The 23,814-nt window shown below is 39.1% G+C and overlaps 1 protein-coding gene across 11 annotated transcripts in view; it reads right to left on the reverse strand.

The window, feature by feature from the left end:
- The window catches only part of foxp2 (forkhead box P2), a 795,054-nt gene that overhangs the window by 350,381 nt on the left and 420,859 nt on the right, over positions 1-23,814 (reverse strand). For all 11 annotated transcript variants that reach the window (XM_087997217.1, XM_087997213.1, XM_087997212.1 and 8 more), the window contains one exon: positions 10,988-11,165. In XM_087997217.1, coding sequence (XP_087853343.1) covers positions 10,988-11,155 — 168 coding nt within the window. In that variant the 5' untranslated portion in view covers positions 11,156-11,165. The remainder of the gene's footprint in view (positions 1-10,987; positions 11,166-23,814) is intronic.

Here is a 23,814-nt window from a genome sequence, read left to right on the forward strand (position 1 = left end):
ATTGAGGGGAGATAGATTTAAGGCAGATGTCAGAGGCAGGTTCTTTACTCAGAGTGTAGTAAGGGCATGGAATGCCCTGCCTGCTAATGTAGTTAACTTGGCCACAATAGGGAGATTTAAATAATCCTTGGATAAGCACATGGATGACGATGGGATAGTGTAGGGGGATGAACTTTGAATAGTTCACAGGTTGGCGCAACATTGAGGACTGAAGGGCCTGTTCTGCACTGTTCTGTTCTATGTTCTAAGTCACTCAGTCGTATTTTAGAAACCGGCATACTACAATTTTTTTCAGCTGCAGTTAAGGTGGGAAATGTTGGCCTGCTGGTAACATCAGCATCCATTGTAAGAGATAAATGATTGCCTCTTTTTTTTGTATGCTAAACTACCATTCAATAAATCCTATTTGGTTTCACAGGGGGACAAGGGGTGAAGTGGAGAGCAGATATCCTACAGTAAATGCATGCTAGGATTCCATAATACTTCAAATATTTCTGGAATCAAAATATTATCTGAAATCTTATTTCAGCTTATTTTTAACTGTAGTTTTGAAGATTACAACACAAATCCATGAAGTCCCATTTCATTGTTATGACATGGAAACAGTTAGCAAAGAAATCAATGGAATGCAAATTGTGAGGGGGTAATTGAATTCTTGCAACTTTATCCTCTATAAACTACATCTATCTTCCTGAACAGATATCTCTTGATCTCATTGGCTTCAGCTTTGCCAAGCCTCCTTGGTGGCAAATTCATTTGAATATTAGCTTCATGTCAAGAACAGTTGTTCTCAACTTGTCTATGCATTCAATTCTTCCATTCCTGTCAGAATCAATTCTGCAGTGATGCCTGATATTGAATGGTTCTGTGGGAATCCAAACAAAAAGTGTTGTGACTGGTTATGAGACCATTATATTACATTCTCCAAGCTGTTTCTTCATTGTCTGCTGACATCAGCCAATTCAGGTGTAGGTGCAGTTCCCTTCATTGCAGGTGTGCTGCAGTCCCCAATAGGGACTCCGCAAAAGTCAGTTGTTTCATCTACTTGTCAACATGTGCCAAACGTCTGAAGCATTACGTTAGGATCTTGTCCACGCTATCTAAATTTATACCTTACTGAATAATGTAATTTTCACAAAATAAATGTCATATTCATATGTACCATCACATAAAATTCTAATTATTGGTTTACTTTTCCTTTGAAAATTTGCTCCAAATATAAACATGCTTAACCACTAACATAATACATAGCATTTACTGCCTCTGTCTATGCAGAAACAAAACCACATTGGAATATTTTGCACTTTTATACATTTTTTAAACAATTGTTACCAAATATATTCTGAACATAATGGTAGAAAAGATGTCAAACTAAACATAGTAGAATAGAATTTATAATCTGACTTTGTTGCAAACCATCACAGGTCAGATCCAGTTACTTTAGCTCACTTAACAGGCACAAATCACATCACACAGATTTTGATACTGTTTATATTGAAAGGGATATATTCTTCGTGAAGGTGTAATCAACAACATTTTCATTGCTTACAGATGATATAATGATGAGAATTCCTTTGGAATCTTACACGGAAGGAGGTGGAAATCCACATGGGCTCATTTTCAGGTCCATTACTGTGATTATCATTGTTCCCTTGTCCCTAGAAATTGTCTTTGGGGTGATGCAAAGATAAAAAGGGAACCAACACAAATGTTTAGAAAGACACAAGCAGGTCACACAAATAATGAAGTAGTTGTTCAGGGTCCAACTATGGGGCCAGCCTTAGGTGTTCCAATTGGGGTGTACACGATTAGCGTACTGTAGATTATACAATTAAAAACTGATTATAATCAAATTCTGTCCCACAGACATGAATCACCTATCATAGTCAAAGAGTCATAGAGATGTACAGCACGGAAACAGACCCTTCTGTCCAACTCGTCCATGCCAACCAGACATCCCAACCTAATCTAGTCCCATTTACCAGCACTTGGCCCATATCATTCCAAACCCTTCCTATTCATATACCTATCCAGATGTCTTTTAATATTGCAATTGTACCAGTAATTCTTCTGGCAGCTCATTCCTTACACGCACCACCCTCTGTGAAAATGTTGCCCCTTAGGCCCCTTTTTTCCCCTCAGGGAAAAGACTTGTCTCTTTACTCTATCCATGCCCCTCATGATTTTATAAACCTCTATAAGGTCACGCCTCAGCCTCTGATGCTCCAGGGAAAACAGCCCAGCCTATTCAGCCTCTCCCTATAGCTCAAATCCCTCAACCCTGGCAACATCCTTGTAAATCTTTTCTGAACCCTTTCAAGTTTCACAACATTGTTGGAGAATGAACCTCACTGTTGACATAGAGATAGAATATTCCTCAAATGTTATTCTTTTCTCATGAATACACGTGTTCTGGTTCCCATGAACCTAAGAAAAGGGACCCCTTCTCCTGATTCACTCCATTTTCTCCCTTTATCTGGCTCTCAACCTTGCTGAAAGCACAGGGTAATAAAAGGAGGAGTGGTAGAAAAAAGGAACAGTAAAGAAGTGTAGTTGGATGATGGTATGGGCCTGGGCAGTTAACACAGTGCTAGATTATTAATTTTCTGCTTAATGTTTCTTAAAATTAAACTGTTTGTTTTTACCAATTTCCCATATTGCCCGAAAACTAGATTTCAGACGAATGATACAGTAATTAAGACTGGAGGATGAAAAACAGGTGACTGTGCATGAATGCTTTGTTGACTGTAGGATTGCTTTGAGCTGGGAAGTGAAACCAGATAGGTTCGCTGCTTCACTTTGATGTGTACCAAAATTGGACTACACTGGACATCAAGGTACATCACTGTCTTAGCCCTTCGTACATCAAGTCCCTGATCCTATCCAGCCTTCGCTGCTCCTCTTTTTTTTTTGAGGAGATGAAGTGTTCAGTACGTTCCTCCTTCTGGCTTCAGTCCCTGCTGTTTGACTATGCTGTGTAAAGGGCAACACACCTTCTTCATTGTGGATAACAGGATTTGGGTATACTGAAGAGCATCCCCAGATCTGTACAAGCACTGCAATCATATTGTTAGCATCCAGATCATTGTCTCAATCATAGCTTTCATGGAGTCATACAGCATGGAAACATACACTTCGGTCCAACCAGTCTGCACCGAACATAATCCCAAACTTCAGATGACTTTAACTTAATCCCTCCTGAGCATCATTGGCTGTTACAGGATCAAAGTATCATCACTAATGTGTCCTAAAAATCTTGTACAAACATGGAAGATGACATTTATGGGGTGGCAGATAAACTGAACATACATAGATTAGAACCCTCCAGGCTGTTCTGCGGGCGCATTGCTATATATGTACTGTCAATGACTCCCTAAACCCATAGATATCAGTTAGAGCCACAGAGTTATTCTGATTCCTGAAGAAGGGCTTATGCCTGAAACGTCGATTCTCCTGCTCCTTGGATGCTGCCTGACCTGCGTGCGCCTTTTCCAGCAACACATTTTTCAGCTCTGATCTCCAGCATTTGCAGTCCTCACTTTCTCCTAGAGTTATTCTGATAACTGGCATTATCTGGTGAAAACTGCACATAATTTCAAATCCTGATATACATGATTGTGATCATCTGGTTGATTCATTCATAGTCTGTAAATTGTGAAATTCAGCAAATATCACCTGCAGATCACTGGAAGGAGGCAGAGGTGAACAGATTAAGGACAATGACAACTTTCCAAATCACTGTCAACTCTTATCCACCTGGTCCACTTCTTCCAGGAGGTTGCAAATGTCAGTGACCACCTCACACGATACCCTGAGAGTCTCCAAAATCTCAAATGCTTAGTGTCGTTCATGAAGTTGACTAAATCGAGTGTCAAAGATTTCATCTCCTGCAAGTTGCATTTCACTGTTCCTCACCCCTCTCTTGTGCAGCCATAGAAGTCAGTCATTGTTCCTGTAGCTTATCTCAGTCCCCATCAGAGGTCCAAAGTAAAGTTGAGTCCATGCTGCATTGGTGCATAATACATACTAAACATGGATCAGATGCACAAACCTCCAAGACAGTAGAAATTCTCTCAAAGAAAATGGAAACCACTTCCAAAGTAGCAAAAGCACATTCTTAGACTAAGTCCTGTAAGAAGTATCCTGTCACTTAGACAGGAAAAGGGGTGAACATTTCAAAGACTTTTTTGCCTGCCAATTGTTCAGTCCTACAATACCTAGCAACCTGTAGCTTTTCTATCACTAATCATTTTCAGGAAGCACAGAAAGCCATCACAATTAAATTCCAAAAGGCCCAGTTTAAACAGCTTTCAATTAATTGGGAATCAGCCTCTTCCCAGGGAATATCCTACGTGTAACCAAATGTGCTGAAGTTAATTCCAAATGTTTGTGGATTGCTGGTAGCAAAGTTAGCACTTCCAAACTTCTCCCAAACACACCCCTCTCTTCAGGCTAAAATTTCCCCACATTCTCCCTAACTCACCATCCTTATTTATGACCTACATCATGGATATGTTTTCCCTGCAACAAGAATGAGTAAAAGATTTCATGAGAGTCTTTTGGTAGTTCACAGCTGGAGCATTGATGAAAAGAAACATATTTTGTTGAAGTTTATTGTCTTTATTCATCAGAAAAATTCACAAGAAATACTAATACAAGCAGAAGACAATATTTATAGTGTATGAGAAGTGAATACATGTTGGTTGGCAAGTGGACGCTAATGTTGACTTCAGAATGCATTTCTTAGGGCACTACTTTGACCAGAGTCAATTTGTCTAGTTCAAAACTTAAACAAAGCTTGGTAGTTAACTGCCAGTCAGTATCTCACTGGTATTTCTTGTGAGTTGACCTGATAAGTGCAAGATGATTTAGAGCTGTGCTTGCCAGTAATTGTTGTTAATCCAGCTTGTAGAAATTGTGTTAACGTTTGATATTAGGTACCATCAACAACCCTAATGAGATTGTGAAGAGTGTGTGTATGAGAGAGAGAGAGAGAGAGAGAGAGAGAGAGAGAGAGAGAGAGAATAAGTATGTGAGTCAGAAAGAAAAAAAAGAGCGTCAGTACATGTATGTGTGTGTGTGTTTATGTGTGTACACACACTTGTGTGTGCATGTGGTGTCAGCCTGCTGGTGTTAAGGGTATCCATGAAGTAAAAAAAAAAGTCAGACAGCATATTTGCACCTTTGATTATTCTGATCATCAAAATGTTGAGTGACATTGATGTGCAATTCTGAAGATAAAACAAGTGCCTGATCCACTTCCTTCCAAATGCTATGATCTTTTTTTTAAAAGGTTTCTTGTTACAGATATCCAGGTCACTGTCCATTTTTGCATTATTTAATCTTTAGCTGCAAATGCCAATGACCTCACCCAAAACAATTCTGACGTAAATGACCATGCTACTATCAGCAGGTGCAACTAGGGCATATACATACAGGTAGTTATTCTATAATGCAATAGTTGCGTTCTTGTGCAACCTCGCATTTTACAAACAGCGCTTTAAGTGTTGGCAATGTAATCACATTACAGCCAACAATTCTTTTAAAAGTTCACGTTTTAGAAACAGTGTCCCCAATTCATCAATTACATTATAGCAGATTTGCGTTAACGAAACACGTGTTATAGCAGAATGACCTTTAGCTGGTTAAAACACTTTATAATTCACAGTGTATAAAACCAGAGCAAGAACATGACACAGATTGTGTTTCTGGTGTAAACAATGAGATTTGTCTTAAAAATAAATGATTCTATGGTGTAGATTCAATCATAATTTTATAAAAGACTCTGGCCCACCACAAATCTTCGGTTTGGAGATAGTTAACTGATGACAGAGACAAAGTCCACAGTCTGAATCTGACAAAGAAAAGTTGGTTTCCTTTGCTGCTTGACAAACTGGGCTACAATATTCCATCATCTGACACATATAGGATCACTGTACTATCCAAACTGCAATCAATGATAAGGAGGACTCATGATTTAAATTACAATGCTACTTTTTCCAGCTATCTGCTTGTTTTTATCTCATGATTATCCAGCGAAATTGCAATTTCAAGCAGGTGAGATTTTATAACTAAAATGAAGTTGCTATCCTATACAGCATAGATGGATAGGCAACATTATGGTCAATCTTTCTTGATAGAGCTATTACTTGGATCTTGTCAGCACTGAAGGGACATATCATTTATTTTGCCACTCACTAATTGTGTCTATGTCCACCTGCAGTATCAGATGTTACTTGATTTCAGATGAGAACTAAACTACTCTCGAGGGAGGTAGCATCAGGAAAGAGAACACCTACTTTTGCTGATATCCATCAGTACTTTAATAATAATATAAAACAAAAAACAATCAAGCATAATTCTTAGCAAAATCACAACATGGATATTTCACAACAATAAGAAATACCCATTTATAATGGCACAATGTTAGTTTCCTCAAAGTTGTGCAGCCATTTCAGCAACTCATCAGACATACTGAAAGAAGTCCATTATTGAAATGTGTCTGCCACATCACATCCTATCATCCTACAATGACTACTGCTCTCACTTTCCGTTGGCTGACAAGAAAGTACTGGGATTGTAAGCATGCAGTTAAAATGTTATGAAAGTTTTACATTCCTTGGTAGCAACTTTGAAGTTTTCTGCCCAAAGGAAACAGGGCATGATGTGGTGGGAGGTGGGGAGGGGCTCCCTGCCTTTTCCTGTTGACAATGCAGCCATTTTTAGCTTTCTCTGGGTGGTTGGCATGCCCTTGAGTCAGTTGATTGGCAAATGAAATACATAGGTATAAATCATTTCAAACAACACCGCAGGGTATGCACCATGCATACTGTATTCAGTATCAGCCGTTGGTGCAGCCTGAGGGGTATGCAGCTTCCTTATTACAGGAATGAGAGAAAAATATATGCTACTCTGGACTCCACAAAAACAAAGTTTGCCATTAGTTTCTTTCTTTTCGGCACTGTTACATTCTGAGGCACATCCAAGGAAATGGCCACTCGCCTGTACTGCTTAGAGGGAACAGTGCTCATGTTGTCTATGATCAAGACAGAAATGGATCAATTGTTGGTTGAGACAATGACTGCATCACACAAGAGGTACCAATATTATGTCAGTGTCAACATGCCTCCAAGATCAATATGGATCACCTGGAGGGGTTAGAAAGGAATTTTTCATACTGTATCCACATATTTGGTCTTGGATTTTTCATTTAGCTTTTCACTTTCCCAGGTGACTACATGACAACTGGAGGAATAACTAGCTCTTGAAATGAGTCAAAAGTAAAGACAACTCAATGGGAAAGGCTTGGTATGGTCTTTGTGTCTGGCACTTTTGCATATTTATATATTTCTTTTGAGGAAATCATTTTGATGACTTCCCTTTTAGCTTTGGTAAAATATTTGTTCAATTTCATATAAATGCCATTTAACTTTCAGCTATAAAATGTTAATTGCTGCAAAATATGCATACTGAGATAAAATTTTACCCACACCTTTGAAAAATTGGGTCCTCGGTAATCAGTGTGTGATGAGACAGGGAAATGTGTACTATTTATGAATCATTGTGATTTTCAGATTTAGTTATTTAACATCTGTACTGCAGTGACTCCCAAACACTTATAAAATTTCACAAATACACAATTATATTATTTGCATCTAACGAGGATCAGAAAAACAGAAATGAGATCAAACACGTTAGCAGGCTGAGGTAAAGCAGATACAGGTTTCTTCTTAAGTCTGAACAATGAAAAACAGAGTGGTCTTGTCAAAATGTTGAATACGTCTCAAGTGGTGGGTGTAGGTGCCATGTGAAGGGCATTAAAAAGGAGATACTTTTCCTTTTTAACCTAGCTGTCTAAACTGATAACTAAGGTCTTTTATATTATTTTCTCAAGGTCGTGATCACTGTTCACATAAGAACACAAATACTCTAGTTCAAAGTGATTCCAGACTGCTCTGTAAATATTTTACAACAACTAATTCAGGTAACACGCATGTGCAAGCTCATCAAAACTGACTGTGTTTCATGTTATAGCTGTGCATCTCCCTAACCTCCAGGAAAGCTACATAAATCTGCTGACAAAGTGGCATTTTGAAACAGTTAAGAGATGAAACAAGGAAAGTGCATTAAGTAAAGGTTTCGTTGTTTTCCTTGAAATAGAGATTTTCCCATTACTTACTGACAGTTTTCTTTCAGGCATTAAGGCTAATGCCTTCACATCATATGCCAAATTATCTTCAAGTGACACAAATGTATTTCTTTCCCTTTTCAATCGTACTAACCTTTCAAATGAGTGGATACTCTTCTCTTTCACTCTTTTAGATTGTAACCAAATAGGAATGATATTTGATTTGAATTTAAGGGTGTCTAATTCTCTGGAATCGTTGTAATTAGATAAATAGATGAAAGAGCTTGAATTTGGCTACTGCGTCTATCAGGTTTCTGAATTAAGCAGTTTTCTTCTTCAAAATCAACTAGTTCATCAAATTGCAGAAGTCAAAAAAGGTCATCCAGCCATCTAACTCACCCAATTATTGTGTCACCTTTTCATCCAAAATTTACACATAACATTTTCAGCCTTTCTTGATTTTATGCCAAGGTAGTCATCTACACCTGTCAAATCAATTACTTATCCATATTCAATAGGAAGCTATTGTTTCCGTGCATTAACGAATTGACATATTTATTAGTTAGTTTTAAGTATATGCCTTCATCGTAACTGTGAACCATACCCCCTAGATCTCTGCTCACAGAATCACACGGTGTAGAAAATTTAATAACTTTCCCCCTTAATCCATTCAAGGATGTGTAATGCTATTGTCTCTTCTATAAACAAAAGCCTTTCAATGTCCTATGCCTTTTTATGAGTACAATGACCAAAAATGGAACAATAAACAGGTATTTCAAAATGAAATGTGAAGGCCAGAACCTGAATTCACATGATCAATATTAATGATTTCTCATTTTTAAACAAATTACAAACAAAAACTTTTTTGCAACACATTCTTGGAATCCAGAGAAACAACTGAGAAAACCTTTACGCTTCAGCTAGAAAGCTTAAGAGATATAAATGTCATGAAATGAGATTAAATGTTCCTATGTAGATTATATTGAGACCTTTATAACTATAATTGATTATCACTATAGATAAATTATATGGAAAGAAGTAACAGTTAAAATTTCTACAACATTCTACTCAGTATAATCAAATCCAATTTAATCTAATCCCTTACATGCCAGTTACAACTAAGTTTCAAATTTTAGGCAATTAAAACCCGATAAATACTCTGAACAATATGCCAAAATACATAATGTTTTCATCTAGATCTCTATGTAATCATAGTGAATAAAATTAGAAGATTGGGTAGGTTAACCATGCATGTGTTTACCAAATCAAGACCGTACAAAATGCTAGGACTACCTAAGTAACATTTTCCCTTTGTGAACCTAACATGACTATGATTTCATTAGTTTTATATATGCTCCACAAATCATCATCTGGTCCAAACAATCACTTTCTGTAACTTAAGGAGAACAACATTTCCCTGTAATCTAAGGCCAATAATTTGCTACATTTTCACTCTTGCATAACCCACAGAGACATGTGCAACATCTATTGTTCATTCTGGATCTAAAATCAACTATATTGCAAATGAAAATACATTGTACATGTTGCTTTATGCTGCTTTAATTGTAATGTTGTCCTGCATTTTCCCTTAAATTAAAATTTTAGAAAAACGTAATGAAATAATAAAATATAATAACACAGTATCACTGTGTGCATAAACCTTAAGCCTAGAATAGTTTTGTTTCTGCAATCATTCACTTTAAATGATATCTTACAGTAGTTTTCAGATATGGATTAAAGCAAAGATTTTTGCTTTCACAGAACATGCTGGGATTGATTTTAACCCTGTCAATTGCTGGAATCTGAGCAGGTTCCATGTTCCCTAACAATCCCCATAATTTCAAATTTTAACTTGCAGGGCCCTGTTAGTGGTTAAAGTGTCCATTTAAACCAGATGACGATTCCTTGACTTTATGAAAACTGGGATCCTGTTATATCATTAACATCTCAATTAGGGCCATAAGCATGGATCCCATAATAGCTTTTCTCTAAGGCTGAAACAACGCCAGAAGCTGAAGACAAAAAGGATCCTGACCGATCAAGTCTAAGAACGTCCTTTGTGGGTCCAATCAGAACAGAGGTTTTCCTTTGAGAACCATGAGGAAAGTTGTGGCCTCCCCCTCAGACATCTCACTCTCTCTCTCTCTCTCTCTCATTCTCTCCTTCCTAAGTGACTGTTTCAAAACTCCATTCCGATTATTTAATTGCAAACCAGCCAAACTGACACAACTGCTTTGCAGCCCCTCCTGCCCCGTGTATGTGGAAAGTAGACCACGATATTCAAAAAGGCCTCCAAGAGTTAAAATATTCTAGGCCTGAAACTTAGGCTAGCAAGAGTATTTCACTCTCATCCATTTCCTCCTATATGGAATCCAGGGTTAAAAATAAACCTGACTCATTCATTTAAAACTATCTGCAACAGAATGATCTCTCGTCTGATGTCTCATCTTCACTTCATAACAAACATGTTCAGTTTATGTTACAAGTAGGTGAGAAATCAAATAATGTGGCCCTCTGGTGGAAAATAACATATTGCATCTGAAGTGTCCAAGACATAAACTGAAGATTTATAAATAATAAAGCTGATTAACATTACTTTATTTAAAATTAAGCATGCTGTTATTTATCAACAAAATATAATTATTAAATTATAATATTAAAATGCAATGCGACTGCACACATAAGAATGTCTACATAAGGGAGAATAATGAATGTGAAATTTGTTTTCAACACTAAGGATTAAAATCTTAAAAGCGATCAAAATGTATTTTCTAATCTTAAGAGAAAGCTTTTTCAAAAGACAGTAAGTAAAATGTGGTGAAAATGAAATAAGACTGTCTTAAGGAAAACAAAACTTACCTGCTGTTGTTGCAGATGCAGCAGTTCTACTGTGCTTACTTCACCACTGGTGTCACCACTTGATCTTCCATCTCTGCTGCCAGCATCTAATTGGCTGCTTAGAGTGCTCATTCCATTTTGATTCATTGAACTGTTGCTTATTGTCTCGGTCGCGGATTCTTGCATCATGACTTAATACCTAAAAGTGATTAAGAAGCATCAATTAACACACTCGTTACACCTTTACACTTCCATTATCAAGATGGTCCCATTCTGCCAATTATAGAGGCAGTCCCAGAACAGAAGGGGAAAGCATGGTACAGTCTTCCAACAAATAAACGTCTTAAAGAATCGCCTAGCTGTTTTTTTAAGTATATGCAAGACATTACATTTCTAAATTTACAGTGAGCATACATTTATCATATTTTTCTGAATTGCGAGATACATCAAATAGAGGGACATTGTAATGTTAAATAGAATATAAGCAACTTACATGTTTTAGTCTTGCATTTAAAAACACCTCAAACTGAAAGCACAAATTCATGTATTTCATGTATTATCTTGTATTATCCAGCTTCGACAACCGTGAATGACTGTAGCTTATTTAAAATATTCAGTATCTTGATTCTGTCAGTATTTTACAGCATTCTTTATGAAAGACTGTTGTTTAATGATGCACAGCTAATCATACTAAATTAAAATTTTGTAAGTGAATTACAAATCATGCAGTATCAGCCTGTGATAAATAGTGCAATGGGCTTCCTTTTTTGGGTGACTAAATAAAATTTTGCCTCAAAGGCATTTGGAGAAAAAAAGCTCTTGCTGAAAACATCACAGATATTGCTTAGTTTTAAATCTACTGGCTGATATTCATTTATTTTTGTGACATTTAAAACATTTAATACTGTCCTTCGTCGGAAGTAATTAAGCCCATGCATGAGCAGCAATCAAACTGTTCACTTGAAGATGACTTAAAACTCAATTTTAACATAGGCAAATAAATGAAAGATATAAAATTAATTTTCCAGGCATGTATTAGATATGAAAGCTGGAAATAAAATCTATCAAGAATATCACTAATGATTGTGCTAAAAACAGCATAAATTATGCATATTACCTTATTTCCTGTAATAAATGTTTTATCATTTTCACTGCATAACTGTACTGTACTTTGAGGATAGCAGAGAGGTGTCCTGCCAAGATCAGTCGAAATCATTACAGTAAATAAATACCCACAGTGACCTCAGAAACTTCATCCCGAAGATCCAGTACTTGCACTCCATTGACTCTTGGGGTCACTTATTTTCCCCAAAGACCTTAAAACTTCAGTTATCACGTAGCACACCAAACACCAAAAGAAGCTTCACTGGGCTTTTTTTTTTCTAAAAAAGTGAACTGTCCTCTGAAGCACTCACAGGCATTCTAAACTGCATTTCACTTCTGCTTATTAGAGCAAACCGAGTTCACACCCAAAATACATAAACGAAAGTGTGTTCTGCTAATTCTGATTACTAGGCCAATAAAAAGAGAATCAAACGATATTACTTGCATTATCACATACAATATTTCTGCCAGACAGTTACAAATAAAATCCACAAATCATATTTATAAACAGAATTGAAAGAAAATACACAATAAGAGGTGGACATCCCTGAACACAACAGAAGCTTCATTTTCCATTACTTGCCAGGTGTCGTTGAGAATGTACAGGATACAAATAAAACAAATATGCAAGTAGTTACACAAAAGGTGACAGCCGCTCTAGCTACAGTAAACAACTGCTGAACCAGATGTGTTTATGAACCAACAGTCCAGGTTATACTTCTTATTGAACATTAACTAAAAAGATAATAGGAATGGAAAATGTGACACATGATGTTGACGGCTCTTACAAGAAAAAGAATAAAGCAAGCACATTTTCAGAAGCACGTCACTAATGATCACTCACATCCATTGCACATTGTGCAGGCAAAGTGTTTTTAAAACATTTAGAATAGATAGAAAAGCTGGAATAGTTTCGCTGTGGGTTAGCCATGAGACAGAATTATTTTTAAAAATCAACCAAAAAAATCATTGGAAAAAAAACTTCATCGCCAATTTCCTCTACAAGTCTCTGCCACTTCAAGAAGGTACAGGAAAACCACAACACCGCTGACCGAATAAAGAGCAATGCTTTCTGGTTGGGAAAAATATATGAGAATCAACAAATATCATGTCACATCGGAATCCACATCAAAGTGACATTATTGGATGATTTGACACAAATATATTCAAGTGTCCACAAGTTTGTTTAGAAATAGAAACTAAGGTTAGTTGTGGTGGGATGATTTTTTTTAAGAGTATTAATGGTCTGGGAGAGAGGGAGTTCCCTTTAAACACAGCAGCAATTTACACAAATTTTCTAAATATTTGTTGAGGGAGTTCTCTGCTGTTCAAAGCACTTTACTTTTTAACTCCCTCACATCCTAATAGCTGATGGACTAATGTTTTGCAATTACATAAAACAAGGAGTTCCAAATATTCATTTTGAAACAGCAATGAACTCCTAAATAATATGGAAAATCAGATAACCATTAAAAAGATTGTCTGAGAGATATTAATTCATGTTTTTAGAACAATTACATTCATATTGTAGATGAGATTTTTTGCACTTTTAAATTAGGATTTATCTGGCTTAAATGATAATTTAACAGAGACGTTAGGCTGAATCTTGCTTTTTTTGGCAAAGTATATGCTCTGAAACATATGTAGGAGGGGTTTTCACAGTGAGGCCTAACAAGGCCTTATCCTATCCTACCAAACCCAACCTCATGAACCACCTACCCTGCCCTTACGGCATCCCTCTCACTTAGACTAACTCCATTCTACCATGTGCCATTCTCAGATTAATTTGCCATTGCCAGGACATGCTGGCATCCCTGGGGGCAACACTGTCTTCAAAAGGTCGTTGCCCATTCATAGACTGACTGCCAAGCTGGAACTGCACTGCACCATCCCTGACATTTGCCCTGGACATGTCAGAAAATGGGAAATTGGTTCCCTGTTTTTTGGCAAGAATGTGGAGGTCTGACTGCACTGGCTGGTGCACAGGCAAGATGCTCTCTTTCCCATTATCTGCATAAAAGGCCACAACACTGGACCACACCAGCCTGGTCTGAGGTTGCCAACCAGGCCAGTGAAGCCTCAGCCATCTGGAGGAATGTATTGCAATGTAGAAAGAAGGTCGATATCCTTCTCCATATCGCCAGCATAAGTGCCATCATCTTCTTTCTGATACCTCTGTGAGGAAGCAAGGTACAAAAAGGCTTGGCAGGTGGGCAAAGAATGCTCTGAGCATCTAGACAGAGTGAGTGAGTGGTAGGGAGCAAATGAACAACCCAGAAATACAGTTTGGTCCAGTCAATAGACTGGGTACATGTCCATGAATGCAAGTGTCCTTGCTGCACAACATTGCAATGATATCTGCTGGTGCCACTGTAATGTAAGTGGATCAAAGATGTGCCTTGACAGTCTTAGAGGTTGTCACATGTCAAATGCCAATACCTGGAGACATGGGCTTATGTAGCTGGTGCCCTTGGAGCATGCCTTTACGTGCTGACACTGGATGTCCAATATGGAGGTCCTTTGGAGAAAGCTGGGAGCTGAAGTCAGCAGATACCTGGTCTGACTTCAATGTTGAGAATTCCCAATGTCTAGCTTGCTGGTTAATAAGCATCTTTAAAAGGTAACTCACCACTGCATAGTGAGAATCAACCTCACCTCTTAGCAAATGCATAAGAGATAACAAGTTGCTCCCTACATTAAAACAGATTTCACTGTACATTTATGGGATTCTGTCACAAATATCACCATAGACCACATGACACTTACCCGCTTATAAAATTCTGCCTGTTTAGACATTATATTAGTATTATTTCTGTTGTTTTTTAGCTATCAAACATGATGTCAAGCAGACATCAGCTATTCTCCATTGTAATACACTCATCCTCATAGATTTACACTTTTTTTCTCACTACAGTTAGAATTCCAGGGTTTAATGCTGCTCATAGTATTTTCTTTTGTTTTTCCATTGCTTACACTTTTTTTCCCAACTTGAAAAACAAGAAAATTTGCTCTTGTGAACTAGATAAACTTAGGCTCAACAAATTGTTGAGCATTAAATGCTGGTTGAGGTATTCAAATACATTGCATGGAAACTTGAATGATCTCAGCATCCAGCCAATATAAACCTCATTGTTCATTGGCTGGGCACTTCAGCAGGGGCCCAGTATCATTAAGTGGCTAAGTGATATAAAGTTAGACTGTATTGTTGAAAGATAGCCTGCACCACAATGTAGTTGCTGCAGGTGCTGTGGGAGTCAAGCTTAGCAAAATTCTGAGCTGAAAACCTGGCACACAAGTGGAAAGGGAAGGCCACAAGGTTTTTGGATGCGGCTTTGGAGATCTTGGTGGAAAGATTTGAATGGATGAGAGATCTGTTTTTTTCAGGGGAGTACAGGGGAGGGAGCTGTCCTCCAATCACAAAATACAATTGTAACAGATAATTACGGAAGGTCAGTGCCAGGCATCAAGTCCCTAAGACTTGAATTTGATACTACTAGAAGTTCACTGCTCTCAATTAAGTAGTCAAGGTCAGTGAGTGCACTTACAAATGCTATATCTTTACCAACTGCACCAGATCCTCAACCATAACTTAAATCACCATGTCCCAACACAAAGTAATACAATATCTACCAGTAAGCCTCAAATCCAATATTCACCTGCTGTGTCTGACCCTTTCACACTTAGTTCTGCTGAAAAGAGCAGTCCTCTCATGACAATGATATTGTGCAGCATCCTGCAAGGCTCTTGAAACCTTCACAGATATTCAAACCCGTACTGCAATGCTCTCCCAGGTTAGGTCATGCAATGGAAGTGCTGATCGTTCATTTTATGGATACTAGTATCTGTCCATGGGTCACGCAAATGAGTTGAGAGTCTTATGGCCACCAGATCTGCCTTGTTTTTCATTAGTCAAACTGTAATTTCCCAAGTTGACTCAAAAGCCGCTGGCAAAGTCAGAGCGAAAGCTTCATGATTACTTCCCCGATACTAGCTTCCAACTTCGTGATTCACTACCTGTAATCACACACCAGTAGGACGTAGAGGGAATGGAAAACTGTATGGTTCTCATATGGGCAAATGCACTGTTGGAATCCCACAATTCCTCGTAAAACAGACTATTCACTCTGTCTGCTTGTCTCTGATGAATGAAAATAAAACATAGTAAGCTCTTTGAGAACAAAAAGCCTTAGTGACCTTGCTGATGTAATGATGGATGGCAAATTGTAAGACACTACACATATATCAGCTCTTGTCAAAAAGCAAGTAATGGTTAAACGTTCATGGTCATGATCATGGCAATACCATCTGCACCCTTCTTAAAAGTTAGAGTTTGTAACTGTGGTTATAGCAGGTGACTAATTTCAGTAAGAGCCTCATGAATGACATACAGCCATCTCATAGATTTTTTTTCACTGAAGTCTGGTGGAGAATTATGATCTGAACACTTTTAGGTGGATATGGCCTCCTGCTGAGAATCCTATTCTTCCTTCATATTTTTCCAGCAGTTCCCCAAACTAAATGTGTCGTCTGTTCACTCTCCAAATTATACTGTCTCCAAAGTGAATGCAAGTTATATTTGGAGGAACTGGTTTGTCCATATGTCTTGAAGTCAATGCAATGTTTGTGAGCATCTACCATATTATTTCCTGCAGCATTTTACAACTTGAACTGAGAACAGGAAGCAGAAAATACTTGTAAAAATGCTGCAATTAGACAATAGACAATAGATGCAGGAGTAGGCCAATCTGCCCTTTGAGCCTGCACCACCATTCAATATGATCATGGCTGATCATCCTTAATCAGTATCCTGTTCCTGCCTTATCTCCATAACCCTTGATTCCACCATCCTTGAGAGCTCTATCAAACTCTTTCTTAAATGAATCCAGAGACTGGGCCTCCACTGCCCTCTGGGGCAGAGCATTCCACACAGCCACCACTCTCTGGGTGAAGACGTTTCTCCTCATCTTTGTCCTAAATGGTTTACCCCGTAATTTTAAGCTGTGTCCTCTGGTTCAGCACTCACCCATCAGCGGAAACATGTTTCCTGCCTCCAGAGTGTCCAATCCTTTAATAATCTTATATGTCTCAATCAGATCCCCTCTCAGTCTTCGAAACTCAAGGGTATACAAGCCCAGTCGTTCCAGTCTTTCAGCGTAAGGTAGTCCCGCCATTCCAGGAATTGACCTCGTGAACCTACGCTGCACTCCCTCAGTAGCCAGAATGTCTTTCCTCAAATTTGGAGACCAGAACTGCACACAATACTCCAGGTGTGGTCTCACCAGGGCCCTGTACAGCTGCAGAAGAACCTCTTTGCTTCTCTACTCAATCCCTCTTGTTATGAAGGCCAGCATGCTATTAGCCTTCTTCACTATCTGCTGTACCTGCATGTTTACCTTCATTGACTGGTGTACAAGAACACCCAGATCTCTTTGTACTGCCCCTTTACCTAAATTGATTCCATTTAGGTAGTAATCTGTCTTCCTGTTCTTGCCACCAAAATGGATAACAATACATTTATCCACATTAAACTGCATCTGCCATGCATCTGACCACTCATCTAACCTGTCCAGGTCACCCTATAATCTCCTAACATCCTCCTCACATTTCACCCTGCCACCCAGCTTAGTATCATCAGCAAATTTGCTAATGTTATTACTAATACCATCTTCTATATCATTAACATATATTGTAAAAAGCTGCGGTCCCAGCACTGATCCCTGCGGTATCCCACTGGTCAGTGCCTGCCATTCTGAAATGGAGCCGTTTATCACTACTCTTTGTTTCCTGTCAACCAACCAACTTTCAATCCAAGTTAGTACTTTGCCCCCAATACCATGCGCCCTAATTTTGCTCACTAACCTCCTATGTGGGACTTTATCAAAAGTTTTCTAAAAGTCCAGGTACTCTACATATACTGGATCTCCCTCGTCCATCTTCAGAGTTACATCCTCAAAAATTGTCAGAAGAAATCAAACATCAATGAACCTGTAGTTGACAATCAACTAAATAATAGGGCTATGTGTGTGTCCTTCTCCAACTGAATATGTGGTCAGCTGTGTGACATACTAGCACACACCAACTATAGCCCTGAACTCCAAAATGGCACCTCTCGTACCAAATCCACTTTACATGCTGATTAATGTTGAGATTTATCGGTATTCAAATATGTTTTACAGACATTTACTGTCTGCTTATGCTAATCCTACACTCTAATATGAAATCTGGTGCTCTTCTCCCTACAAGTCAACACCGGCATTGTGAATACAGTACCACTTTTGGAGGGTGCACTCATAAAACGCAAAAAAAAAATCAGTAAAAATAAGCTAAATTTCTCTCTCATCATCTTAATCCAATTATCTCTCCAAGCATTTTTGACAATGAATATCAAAGTTTGGTCAATCAGTATCTTGGCACATATAAAATAATGTAAGTTGACTTACATTATCCCAAATCCAGTGGTCTAGTGAATTAAAATAGCCAGACAGCTCTGATCTGATGACCGGATTCCAAAGTAACTTACAAAAGGTTCTAACCATCTACTAAATATTGCAATAATCACAAGGCGAGTATTAAAACTGGATAATTAGGATAAAGTCGCATTTGCCTCCAACTTAAACCAACACTAGAAAACTCCAACAAAGATACTGTTTTGGGGATGTAGTACAGAAAAGTAGGGATATATTATGAGGGATAAAGAAGGCAATGGGGAGACAGGGAAGCAATATGAACTTGTTCAAAAAAAAATTCAAAGAACTGACACAAAGACAATGCACTGAATGTTCTTTTTGAGTTCTGAATATTTCTATGGGTCTAAGTCATTAGCATCCCCATTGCCATCTGTTGGAAGGTATAATGTTACACAGGAGGAAAGAATTCTATTAGAATACTGGCCAATGCTGTAAACAGCCACAAAACTAGTGCATTAAAAACAAATTTGAATATGGAAAATTGCGGTTGATTTTTCTCCTTGCCACCTTGGAGGTAATCTGTTGGAGTGGATCATCTACCATTTATAAAACAGGAACAATTTTCCAATTAAGTGAAAGCAGAAGCTTTATTTTCTGAGTCCCTGAATGTGGGTAATGGCAAGTCAGTTGGGAAATTATGACAATTTGAAAAAAATTGAATTTTCAATATTGAGAAAGTAAGTTGAAGTTTTCACCCAAAGTGAATAGTGAGATGAAAATCTCACTAGTGAGGAATGAGAGGCCTACATGCATGCATTTACATCTCACTGGCACCTCATCTCACCTCATTTATATGTCATTTCATATTCTCACACACAGCAGAGTGAAAGTAGCCAGCAACAATCCCCCAATGTGAAAGTCAGGGCAGGTCCCTGGCAGCTCCAGCTCACCACTTGCTCCTCCAGTCTCCATCTTGAGCAGGAGACCCCAACATCTCAGAGTACACTCCATGGGCAATGATTGGCTGCATGCCACATCCGCAGAGATTCGCAATGGACATGCACCAGCCTCAGCACATCGTCAGGGCCCATCTACGACCCACTTAGAATACAGGTTCTCCACTGCAATTCTGCACTTAGGACCACACCAGCACCTTTCACTATAATGCTGCTGCCAGGGCACTTTATATGCTAGGACAAGCACTCACCTCATGGATTAGAGCACAGCGTCCCCAGGGTTCTTCACTTGCTCTTCTCATGCTCACTCACTTCGCGCTTACTTGAATGCTCACAGCATTTCCCCCTTGCCTTTTTGCACCTCAGAACTTACAGGATCATTGTACTTGTATCTTCCCTTGCCTTTTAGTGCAGACACAAAGCCAGACAGCTTGTCAAGGTTGCCAGCAGTGATCTGTCAAGGACAGGGGTGGATATCTTGCTGTACAGCACAATGCTAAAGCAAAGGCACACACCTCCAGCATTTACCTGCAGCTTATATGACAAACACATTGCATGTGCTTTAGTAAAATTAGATTAGATTCCCTATAGCATGGAAACAGGTTCCTTCAGCCCAACAAGTCCAGACTGATCCTCTGAAGATTAACCCACCCAGACTCATTCCCCTACATTTACCCTTGACTAATGCACCTAACACTATGGGCAATTTAGCATGGCCAATTCATCTAACCTGCACATCTTTTGGAATGTGGAAGGAAACCAGAGCACCCTGAGGAAACCCACACAGACACAGGGAGAACGTGCAGACTCCACACAGACAATAGCCCAAGGCCAGAATCAAACCAGGGTCTCTGGCACTGTGAGGCAGCAGTGCCAACCACTGAGCCACCATGCCACCACCTCTCAAATGACATGTCTCAGTGCCTAAGGGATGTAGTGCTGAGTGAAGTTAAAAGGGATTGTTGTCAGTTAGTCATGAACAGCATCTAAATGCAGTCCAGGGGTTTGGACATAGTCAGCCACTTGGGTGGCCAGGGTTAGTGGCTTCGTATCATTAGTATGGCAAGTGGGCCACGGAGCAGCATGCAGAGGGGGGCAATAAATGTGAAGGGAGGCAACTGAACAGATAAGGGTGGGAGATGAGAGTGCAATAGTGCATTGGAGAGCATGGGTTACAGCTGAGTCACCACCCTTGCTTTGATGGGAAGGCAATGCAGTATGATGGTTGGTATGGCTAAACTGTGAATGGACTGACTTAGTGAAGTGTGACTGGTGTTGCCTTCCACCCTCACCCGAATCACAAGTGTATAATGGAAATGGAAAATGGCTGTGACCATAGTTGCAGTGGGTGGAGTAAGTAAGTATTTTATCTTTATCTGAACTCGCAGCTTATACTTGTGACTGATTTGAGGTCCTTCAAGGTGCAATTACAATGAGTAGACATTTAGACAGTATAGACTGAAGTTGTCTGCAATCATATTACCCTGCAAGTGAACCACATGTAGTGTTAAATTGTGCAGGATACAAATCCTGGTCAAAAGCAATCTTGACCATGTCATCAGTCATCACAAACTGATCTCGTCCCCTCTGTGAAGCAGAAACAATTACAGGTGGTTTTAGAAGTTGCATCTATGGACCCGTAATTCATAAAGGCAATCCAAGCACCCCAAGGGTACATACACAAAGGCGATTCCCTCTCACTTTGACGAAGTATTTGGTAATAAGCATTAATAATACAAAATGCTATATTTCTTAGGTGATGTTGGAGGTGTAGATGAGGGAACAAGATGTCATTTATCCACCACACTTACAATTTTGTACTTTATTTGCATGATTTGAACTGCATACATTGGAAGATGATCCAGTATATCAGGCATTTCCTTCTCAGAGTCCTCCATGAACCATTGCACGGAGGAATGTGCTGAATCACCATTTGTAATTGATGTGAATGCTGACAGTTCACATCACTAAAAACCTATTCTGTTTCTGATATGCACCACACAGGCTCATTGGAACCGTGACCAGTAGATCCAGATGCAACAGGGGTTATTATCGTTGCGACTGAACTGTTATCAAGGTCCAGATAAATTAAGGAGGACTGGATGCAGTAGTAAGCACAGGGCCAGCAGGATCTCAAGTTGCTGCAGATGAAACTCTGCATGAAGGCACAGACTGAAGGTCCACTGAGGACCAGAGGAGGTACAGGAGGCCTAGAGTTTATTGTCCTCAATATCATTTGCTTTAGATGAATAACACATGCCAAATACTGCGAATGTTCCAGATCATTGTCAAAGAACTATGCCAAACATCATACTGTGAGCAACCTGAAGGGGTGGCCATCCGATCCCCAGTGACTGATAAGATGACAGTTGTGCTAAATTTTATTCAACTGGCCACTTCCACGGATCTACTGATGACTTGTGTGACATCTTTCAATCCTTCAATCCTGAAACCAAAAGTGCGTCAAAGGTGTTACAAATGTGATTTGTGCCAGAACAAACCACTTCATCTTGTTTCCCATGTCAAGGTCAGTGCTGCAGCCTGGGCAGTAGGCTTTGCCAACATGCTTCCTGGATTGCTGTGTTCTTCCAGCCTCCTGCTTCTCTACCTTGGATTCCAGTATCTGCAGTTTTTTTTGTCTCTACCCCAGGTGCCTGCCATAATAAACTGTAAACTCCACCAACTGAAAGGGTTTCATTCCATCAACGTACAAGTCATCTGTGATCATTGGTACCATATCTTAGAAGTCTGAGACAGATACTTGATGCCTATATCCTTGAGAACTCCCATGTTCCTGATGTGTTTCAAGGACTGGATGCCTCACAAGGATATTTATAGGGAGACAAGGGCTCCCCTTTGCAACTATGGCTGATGACTCCATTACCTAACCCGGACAGAGGCCGGGTGTAGATACAATGGAGCCCATTTCTCTACAAGGGAGCAGATGATAAACCTGAAGGCGAGGTGCTGATAAATATATCAATCTGGAATTAGGCCTTATAGTACACTCCACACAGAGTGTGCCACATGACCCTAATATGCTGTGCTCTCCAAAACTGAAGCTGACAAAGAGGTGACATGATAGACAGTGAACAGCTGTGAGAGTGGGTGCAGTCTTCTGAGGAGAAAATGAGGACATTGAAAAGGAGGAACATCACTTTCAGCATGATAAAGCTAGGCAGGCTTTACCTGGTTCCAATAGATACTGGGTGCAGTAATCATTCATTGATTGTAAATTTGCTGTTGCTTAAAAAAGAAAGCAGACCATTTGTTCCAAGAATCAAATGTAGCTCTTCTTATTTGGTGTTTCCTTCGCTTTCACTGTTGATCAATAAAAAATAATATTTTCAACGGTCTGAAGGCTTTCCTACATACAATGCTCCCACATTAAACAATGACAAGATGTTATGCTATGCTGGGCATTAGGGAAAGAGTAACTCTCCTTCAGATAGGGTTCTACCATATTATTGTGATAAGGATGGATAGCTTGTATTGCTCGATTCATGTAGTTGCAGTTACAATGACAGTTGATCAGACAGGTGACAATGTAAAATAACAACGCATTTATGAACACGAGCGTGTATTTGCAATGAAATGCCACCTGTGTATGATCAGAAGCTTTTCTTTATCATTTCCCTCTCAGTACTTGTACTGTGAAGGGCCATGTGTTGCTGGTAGTATTTGACCCAGTGAGTAGCTGGAGTTTAAGTATGAACTCAGTGGCAAAAATCCTAGATAATCCCAGCCATAGCAAACAGTTTTATGGCTGGTGAGTGCACGATGGCACCGTGTTGCAGAGGCGTGTTGCATACAGAATGAGGCGAGCAGTGTAAAATTGCACGAGAAACCTTGCTAGATCTCATGGTGGGGGATGGTAGAACCCGCTATAAAAGCTCCCCAAAATTGATAATTGGCCCGATTTTGGGAAACCTCACCCCCTAGTTATCAGACAGGTAACATTATATTCTTGTGTATATGCAGTACTCCCTGTTACCTTTCCTGCATTTTAAGAAAAATGTCGTATTTTGACATGATAAAAATAGTTAACATATGTACAGAGAAACTGACATTGCAACATAGATGTCTCTGTGTGCATACGTATATCACACTGACACAGGTGCTGTAAGGGATGAATATAAAAGAAAATTGGTAGGTAAAGCTGAGGCACAGCTAGTGCCTGTTATATGTTGTTGTCTAAGACCAATTTCACAATTTTAATGTAAAAAATTTTATTTATTTAAAAATCTGTTTGTATCAATAGCTTTTTAGGCGAGGTCAACGTGTCTTGCTATCCAGCCCTTTGTCCCCCTAAACTGGCAACATCCCTATCTTGCTCCTCTTAATTTTAATTCATGCAAATCCGTTCCCCTGCTCTTGTTAC

Source organism: Chiloscyllium plagiosum, unplaced genomic scaffold (genome assembly GCF_037043375.1).
Source record: "Chiloscyllium plagiosum isolate Xiang-an unplaced genomic scaffold, Cpla_swu_hap1 HiC_scaffold_19, whole genome shotgun sequence".
Classification (NCBI taxonomy): domain Eukaryota; kingdom Metazoa; phylum Chordata; class Chondrichthyes; order Orectolobiformes; family Hemiscylliidae; genus Chiloscyllium; species Chiloscyllium plagiosum.